Source organism: Physeter macrocephalus, chromosome 7 (assembly GCF_002837175.3).
Source record: "Physeter macrocephalus isolate SW-GA chromosome 7, ASM283717v5, whole genome shotgun sequence".
Classification (NCBI taxonomy): domain Eukaryota; kingdom Metazoa; phylum Chordata; class Mammalia; order Artiodactyla; family Physeteridae; genus Physeter; species Physeter macrocephalus.
The window spans coordinates 158,716,287-158,725,176 of record NC_041220.1 but is presented as its reverse complement, the minus strand read 5'-3'; the positions used below and the strand labels follow the sequence as shown (position 1 = coordinate 158,725,176).

The 8,890-nt window shown below is 42.1% G+C and overlaps 2 protein-coding genes across 3 annotated transcripts in view; one reads left to right on the top strand and one right to left on the bottom strand.

Moving 5' to 3' along the window:
* ACE2 (angiotensin converting enzyme 2) overlaps window positions 1-3,971 on the top strand; it is a 97,063-nt gene extending 93,092 nt beyond the window's left edge. For both annotated transcript variants that reach the window (XM_055086327.1, XM_055086326.1), the window contains 2 exons: window positions 663-857; window positions 2,949-3,971. In XM_055086327.1, coding sequence (XP_054942302.1) covers window positions 663-857; window positions 2,949-3,057 — 304 coding nt within the window. In that variant the 3' untranslated portion in view covers window positions 3,058-3,971. The remainder of the gene's footprint in view (window positions 1-662; window positions 858-2,948) is intronic.
* A 2,743-nt stretch (window positions 3,972-6,714) lies between these two features.
* The window catches only part of BMX (BMX non-receptor tyrosine kinase), a 57,812-nt gene continuing 55,636 nt past the window's right edge, over window positions 6,715-8,890 (bottom strand). The window contains exon 19 of the mRNA XM_028491545.1: window positions 6,715-7,184. Within this exon, the coding sequence (XP_028347346.1) occupies window positions 7,110-7,184 (75 nt within the window). The 3' untranslated portion in view covers window positions 6,715-7,109. The remainder of the gene's footprint in view (window positions 7,185-8,890) is intronic.

Sequence of the window (8,890 nt, the reverse complement as noted above, 5' to 3'; positions counted from 1 at the left end):
TCTCTCTCTCTCTCTCTCTCTCTCTCTCTCTCTCTCTCTCTCTCTCTCTCGACTTCCTCCTGACCTGCCCTATACCAGCCAGACACTTTGGTTTTCAATCTAGAATATTGAACATTTCACTGTTTTTTGTTTTAAAAATAATCCTCACCTTTTTTTTGGCAAAGGCTTCTTCCCTGTATTTCTCCCCAGTGCTGCCTTTTACTGATAATTTTGGATGTCAACACCTTTCATTTGGAAAATACAACTGTCGAGACTTGTGTAGAGGGACTGTTTCATTTGTAGAAGAGGTGGATGCAATTGTCCTTTTCCATTATTTGATATAACATCATTGTAGACATACCCTGACAGAAGGGAAATTCTTACCAAACATGCTAACTTTGCCTTTCCAACACAGTAGTCACAAATGAACAAATGCCAACCATTTGCACGTTTCCACACTTGCAGCCTAATTTTCCAATGGAGCTGTTTCCAACCCTAATCTAGGTTACAAGATAGGAAAGATGTATAATTGTCAAAACTCAAATCTTTCACTGAACCTGGTTATTTACTTTGATTTCATTGCTTTTTTCGGTATACATTTTTAGGATAAGCCTTATCACATCCGTTTGGGAATGATGGTATAAGGAGTAAATAATTGCACACAGTTTTGCTTTTGGGAATAGGATGTCCCGGGGCCGTATCAATGATGCTTTCCGCCTGGATGACAACAGCCTGGAGTTTCTGGGGATTGAGCCGACGCTGGGACCCCCTTACGAGCCACCTGTCACCATATGGCTGATTATCTTTGGGGTCGTGATGGGAGTGGTAGTGATTGGTATTGCTGTGCTCAGCTTCACTGGGATCAGAGATCGAAGAAAGTAAGTGACCTTTCTTAGACTTATCTATCGTAAAACAGAAAGGTTTAGGGAAAACTAACTGGAAATTTTGCAGTAAGTGGTAGGTTGTACAAGCCAGTTACTTATTTGGACAATTTCGCAGCTAAATATTCTTATGCTTCCCCTAGAAATTTACCAGATTTCATCAGCACTTTGCCTCCCTAGCAAAGCCCCACCATACAGGACATGTCCAGCCTGGAGTTGGCTGGTGTGCCCTGGTAAACTCCAGCCTGGCCCACAGCATCATTGCCCCACTGCTAAGAGGCACTCCAAGCCCAGCAGGAGTGAGTGGGCTCAGGGCATTATCCTTACTGATGAGTCCTCCTCGGTCTAGAACTGACCTTAGAGGCTGGATTAGTGATGGATTTGAGCTGTGAAATCATTCGAGAATGAGCTCTGAGATTTGCTCCAAACTGCTACCCTCAAATCCTCTTCATCCCTCCTCTGATAGCACAGACGCCCTACTATCCCCTCAGTTCATGGGGTCAGGCACCCTCTAATTTGTTCTTGAGTTGAAGATCCAAGTTCATGGAGGATTTAAATCACCAGAGACCTGATGTATAGGCTTGCCCTGCCACTAGATTTGTTTTCTGACCTTGAGACATCATTTACGTTTGTTGGGCTTATATATATTTTCTAGCACCTGACAAAACTCTTTGCACACTTTCGGTTGTTTAAACATGTTCTGTAATTTTTACATGCACTAGTCTATTTTGCTCAATTTTCTTCACTATATTATTTGTTCTCCCAAGTAACTTCATTTTTTAAAATAGGCATTTACTAGAATACATTCATATAGTTAAAATTTTTTAAGTACAAAAGGATACACAGAGTCTTCTGTCACTCTTTGCTTCCAAGTTCCCTTCCCAAAGCCAACAAAAACGATCGGTTTTTAAAAAATTTTTATTTTATATTATAGTTGATTTACAACGTTGTGTTAGTTTTAGGTGTACAGCAAAGTGATTTAGTTATACATATATCTCTTCTTTTTCAGATTCTTTTCCCATATAGGTTATTACAGAGTATAGAGTTCCCTGTGTTATACAGTAGGTCCTTGTTGATTATCTGTTTTATATACAGTAGTGTATATATGTTAATCACAGTCTCCTAATTTATCCCTCCCTGCCCTTTCCTCTTTGGTAATCATAAGTTTGTTTTCTAAGTCTGTGAGTCTTTCTGAAAAACGATCAGGTTTTTGGACACCCAATGAATCAGAATCTGTGTTTTAGTAAGACCTGCAGACTTGGACACACATTACGGTTTAACAAGCGCTCCTCTACATACTAAAAACTTGCACGTGAGACGCTATTCCAAAGTTAATTCATTAAAGAAATTATTTGGAAGCCCCTCCTTCATGCTACACACTACGTTAATAGAAGGTACATGCAAAAATAAGACTGTCAACCCTGCTCATGTATTTCTTACACTAGTGTTCTCAGTGATTGTATGATGTAAATATGTAATTATCTTCATGTATATATAAAACTGAGATTCAGAGAGGCCAAGAAACTTTCTCAAGTTTGCACGGCTAGTCAGTAACACGTGAGGATATATGCTTGGTTTCTAAAGCTGGTTATTGTACCACAAAGCAGGCCTACCCTGATCTTTATACTTTGGAAGTTGATAATTTAGTGGGGAAGCTTTGTAAAATGAAGTGATTGGCTGAATGACCACTGAGTTCCCAAAAATAATAATAATGGTCAATATTTATTGAGGATTACATGCCAAGTACCGTGAGTACTCTGCCAGCATTATTTCATTGACTTCACATGATTGCCATCATTTGCCGAATAGGCAAACTGAGACACAGAGGCCCCTGCTCGCCGACTCCAGAGCTTATACCCTAACCAGTCTCCTGTTCTCTGCCAGCCATCGTGCCGACCAGTCATGGGCCTAAAGAAGTGAATCCGATGCACTCTGGGTGCCTGTAGTCCATTGAGAGGGGACTGGTATGCAAATGAGTATAGGTGATTAGATGCTGAGAGGAAAAAGATGCCTGGGCCCAGTGGAGTCCAAGGGAGGCCGTGTCATTCTAAGATCACAATATTAAGGTGACTTCACTTTATTTAACAGGAAAAATCGAGCAAGCACTGAAGAAAATCCTTATGGCTCCGTGGACTTGAGTAAAGGAGAAAATAATTCAGGATTCCAAAATAGTGATGATGTTCAGACTTCGTTTTAGAAAAATCTCTTTTTATTTCCTCTTGAGGTGATCTTATTGTATGTAAATGTTAATTTCATAGTACAGAACATAGGAGATTATAAGGATGTCATTAAATGTCAAAGCTATGTCGCTGTTCAGGAAAAGTTGTCCAAAGAAGACATGCCTGAGGAGAGGGCATCTTCACTTGCATCGCCTTTAGTGTTTGTTTCTGCCTCAGGATTTGACTTTTCTGTTTCCTGAAAGAGGTGTTTCTATTTGATAATAGAGAAAGTTTGTCTTTGGCCTCACACGCTGTTCAGGGGTAAAAGCAATGGAAATGTCCGTTGTGTTGCTGGAGTTGAAAAGAAAGGAGACGTGGCAGGAGCAGGTGTTGGGCTCTGGTGTGGAACCTGGGTGCCTGTGAACGGATGGAGCTGCAGGGATGGAGAACAGCACGCACTGTTCATTTGGATTTAATTCAAGTGTAAAGGATGCCATGCTCTCTTCACATTAACTTGATCTAAGTACTCTAGTGATTTCCCCCAGTGATGATTGGACTGGAACATGCCTTCTTCAGGGTGACAGGGCTACAGAAGAGAGAAGAATCCAGAGAGCCATTGGAGGACATTGCCGTCTCACTTCCAAGCTGCTTGCTCACCATCTGAATCTCGCTTCCGTTGCTCTCTAACTGTGGAGTGCCTGGAGATCCCAACTGAATGTCACCCTGTGAAGTGGGCTCCCAATCTCTTAAATCTTTTGTATTTGCCCACAATGTCTGAGTAGTGTTGAGCACGAAGCAGACACTCAGTAAATACTCGATTTACACACGCCTGTGGTCTTATGTGTACTTCTGTGCTCGGGTTTCTGTGGCTTCAGTCTGCTTTTCACTTCCAGGGACAAAGTTGCCATCTGACTGTCCAGGACTCTTGACCTCCCATATGTCTTGGAATGTATCCCAATGCCTTCAGTTGCTTTATATTTATTATATAAATCAATTATAAAATCAGTCGAAAAAGAGTTGTGTTAAGAGCGTCTACACCATCAGGTACCAAACCTGGTAATGCTTTTATGTATCTCAGAGCCCCCAGCCCAGTTCTGAGCACAGCATCCAATACAGACCTGAAAACTCCTTTAAAATGGATTAAATAGGTGACAATATCCAAACTCTAGCCATCAATTCACTTTACGTGGTGACCAGCACACTCTTAGAGTAACTTTGTCAAGTAAGGAGAACTAGCAGCTCCTGCTCAAAAGACCCAAATTTCCGGATGGCTTTTAGGGAAGGGCTTTTAAAGGCAACATGAGGGGTGAGGGTCGTAGGGGGCCTGATCAGCTTGTGGACATTCTTCTGATTGATTGGTGGTGAGGTAACTGGGTGGTATTTCTGGAGTCAGCATTATCAACCTTCTGGTTCTAACCAGTCTGGGGTCTACTTGTGGTCAGCATGCAGTTAAGTTCTTCCACCTGGTGGGGGTGTTAGTATCTGCAAAACAACTCAAGGATACGGCTCAGGATATTATCCATAGCCCTTGAGGAGGAACTAAAGGTCCTTGACTTTGCTTTATGGCTAAACTATTACTGTCTTGATTGACTATTTTTCTTTGTTCCTGCATTTTCTCATTTCTCTTATTAAATTTGCTCTTTGGAACTTGGGGAAGGCCTAGCGAGCTAAAGATTTTCTACAACAAGAGGCAGGGGGAGGAGTCATGTTCCCGGGAAGGTCCCATAGAGTCCTGCTGAGCTTCGTTTTTAGAAGATCAAATATGGAAAAATAAGGAGAAGAAAGGAAAACACCCTTCAAGGGCGGGGGGGGGCACCAGGAAGACCTAGTTTGGGTGTGAGAAATCTTTCTCGGGGGGCTTTAACAGTCTGTGGTGCAAATCTCTGGTGGACGGAATCAGAGCAACACATTTCATTATATATTGAGGTTTTCATACCACGGTAAAAAAAATAGAAGACTGTTATCATAAGTCGATTCTGCTGAAAATAAAGGAATCATTATTTAAATGTCAAGAGACAAATAACCAAGAGGGAGGGTGTGAATGTCTCTTAAGGGAGATTGTTAACTTATATCTGGAAAATAGTAGCAGGGTTTCATTAGTGTCTTTTCCCTGTAATAATGCCCTTCACATAACCTTTCTCTTTCCCTTCTTGACATTACAGACATGACAATGATGTACTCCAAAATGATGAAAGCCTATGAGTTCAGTAGCAGACCGTGAAGGTGGGCATTCCCAGGAAGCTTGAAAGCTAAGGCACCTTTTAGTAATAGCCATAAGAAGGTAAAATAGGACTCCTGTACCTTTGTGTCAGTTATCAAACTAGCCAGAAAGAAGCCCCAGGGCCCCAAACTCAAGGATTTTAAATGATTACAGTAGTGCCCACCCTCCCCCACCCGCCATCCGCTGTTTCACTTTTGACGGTTTCAGTTACCCGCGGTCAACCACCATATGAAAATATTAAATGGAAAAATTCAGAAATAAAGAATTCATAAGTTCTAAAGTGCGTGCCGTTCTCAGTAGCGTGATGAAATCTCGCGATTTCAGCTCTGCTCCCCCGGGACCTGAACCATCCCTTTGGCCAGCATGTCCCACCCGTTAGTCAATTAGTGGCTGCAGTTATAAGATCTGCTGTCGCAGTGCCGCACTGCTGTGTTCAAGTGACCCTGATTTTACTTAATCCTGGCTCCAAAGCGCCAGAGGAGTGATACTGGTGATTCGGAAATGCCAGAGAGAAGACCTAAAGTGCTTCCTTTAAGTAAAAAGGTGACAGGTCTCAACTTAATAAGGAAAGAAAAAAAATCAGATGTTGAGGGGGCTGAAACCTACGGTAAGACCAAATCTTTTATCGGTGACATTGTGAAGAAAGAAAAAGAAATTCATACTAGTTTTGCTGTCACGCCCCAAACTGTAAAAGTTATGGCCGCAGTGTGTAAATGCTTACTTAAAATGGAAAAGGCATTCAATTTGTACAGTAAGATACTCCGACAGAGAGACCACATTCACATAACTTTTATTACAGTATTCTGTTATAATTGTTCTATTTTATTATTAGTTATTGCTGTTAATCTCTTACTGTGCCTAATTTATAAATTAAACTTGATCATAGGTATGTATGTATAGGAAAAACACAGTATATATGGGGTTTGGTATTATCCTCAGTTTCAGACATCCACTGGGGGGTCTTGGAATGTATCCCCTGCAGATAAGGGGGGAGTACTGTACAAAGCAACAATCTAATACAAGATCATGGTTATACTTGAGTTGAAATTGAAAATAGTTAAGTGTAAGGAAAAAGGCATCAAGTTATACCTTAGCATCTTTAAAAATTGTGTCTATGTGACACATAGTATATTATTGAATTATGTTATTTAACTTTAGTTTTATATTTGTGTACATAATGACATGAATTCATGTTTCTGATTTGGATATCAAATGAGAATTGTATCATTTGGATTGAATTATAGACCACCTAACGGTGCCCACTACATAATGAGGTCCCCTAGGGCAGTTTGGACTGACTGCACAGAAACATCTGGGAGCTTGTTAAAAATACAGATTCTTAGGCTGCACTCAGACCTGCTGTACCAGAATCTCTGGGGTAGTTCCTAAGGAACCTGTGTTTTAACAAACTCTCCATTTGATTCTCATACATGCTAAAGATTGAGAACATTGAAACCTGAAGGCAAGTGTCACAATTTCCATACTTGCTAATAGCATATTTAATTATCATGATAGTGGTGATATTAAGAAAAGAACAAATATCCAACAATTTTTCAATTCTGTTCAATCTTTACATATGGTACACACCCTCTCTATTTTGCAATCAATCAGAAGATGTGCTTCTGCTATAGGCTGGGAAGTATAATATTAAGAGCAGCATAAACAAAATCACTAATTTGACCTATATTTCAAGGAAATCTTTTGTTTCCTACCTTGTTCATTTCTAGATAATAGAACAAACAGCACACAAAATACCATTAAGAAGAACTAGCTAAATTACAATGTCTGTGCTTTGCTACACCCCTTAAAAAGAATGAAAATGTTGGCCAACATTTACACTCATTCTCATCAGAACTTCTCATTTCTTCTTCAAGGTTTGTCTTTTTCCAGAAGTGGTTCAATGGAAGATAGGAGTTGTTGAAATGTGGGACGCTTTTCTGGAAGCTAAATAAAAGAAAAACCCAATGGTTTAGTTTATGAGGGTTATGATTAAAAATAAACTATGTAAAATATTTATACCTCAGTCCTAAAACTAGCAACTTTTACAATGTGGAAACACTATAGACATTTCTTCTAAAGAGAAAACAATTAGAGCCCTAAGAAGTGGGGAAGAAAAAGTATCTTTATTTGCATAAGATACGACTGCAGACCTTGGAAAACCAAGAGAATTAATGATAGAACCAACCCAAATAATAAAGGAATTCACCAGGAGAGCAGTATATAAAATTAACTTACAAAACCAATAGCCTTCCTATACATGTACAATAACCAATTAGAAGATGTAATGGAAGAGAAAACCCCATTTACAATAGCAATGACACCTCAGTAAAATACGAACAAAAATGTACCCCCCACAAATGAGGAAAACTTTAAAACGCTGCCGAAAAATACAAACGTAGACGTGAACACATAGAAGAAAACTGCTTGTCCTTGAATAGGACACACCAATACCATAAAGATGGTGAATTTCCCGAGTTAAAATACAAACCAAATACAGTCTCCTCCAAAATATGAACAAGCTGGTTTCAAGCTGAACAAATTGATTATCTAGTTTGTGGATTTTTAAATATGTAAAATAGCTAAGAAAACTATAAAGAAAGATGAGCAATGAGGGGGTGCTGGCCTACCTAGTATTAAAACGTTAAATACAGCAGAAACTAATACAACATTGTAAATCACTATACTACAATAAAAATTAATCCAAAAAATTAGACATTAAAAAAAGTGTTATAAAGTCTCTGTAATTAAAACAATGCAGGCGGAGATCACCTTCCTCCTCACAGATACATCAGAAATACAGCTACACGTGGAACTTCTCCTATAGAACACCCACCGAACGCTGGCAGAAGACCTCAGACCTCACAAAAGGCAAGAAACCCCCCACGTACCTGGGTAGGCAAAAGAAAAAAGAATAAACAGAGACAAAGAATAGGGACGGGACCTGCACCAGTGGGAGGGAGCCGTGAAGGAGGAAAGGTTCCCATACCCTAGAAGCCCCTTCGCGGGCGGAGACTGTGGGTGGCGGAGGGGGAAGCTCCGGAGCCTCGGAGGAGAGCGCAGCAGCGGGGTGCGAAGGGCAAAGCGGAGAGATTCCCGCACAGAGGATCGGTGCCGACCAGCACTCACCAGCCCGAGAGGCTTGTCGGCTCACCCGCCGGGGCGGGCGGGGGCTGGGAGCTGAGCCTCGGGCTTCAGTCGGATCCCAGGGAAAGGTCTGGAGTTGGCAGAGTGAAAACAGCCTGAAGGGGCTAGGGCGCCACGGCTAGCCGGGAGGGAGTCCAGGAGAAGTCTGGAGCTGCCGAAGAGGCAAGAGACCTTTTCTTCCCTCTTTGCTTCCTAGTGCGCTAGGAAGGGGTTTAAGCGCGCCGCTTAAAGGAGCTCCAGAAACGGGCGCGAGCCGCGGCTGTCGGCGCGGACAGCAGAGACAGGTGTGGGATGCTCGGGTTGCTGCTGCCGCCACCAAGAGACCTGTGTGCGAGCACAGGTCACTCTCCACACCGCCCCTCCCAGGAGCTCGTGCAGCCCGCCACTGCCGGGGCCCCGGGATCCAGGGACAGCTCCCCCGGGAGAACGCGTGGCGCGCCTCGGGCCGGTGCAGCGTCACGCCGGCCCCTGCCGCCGCAGGCTCGCCCCGCATCCGTGCCCCTCCC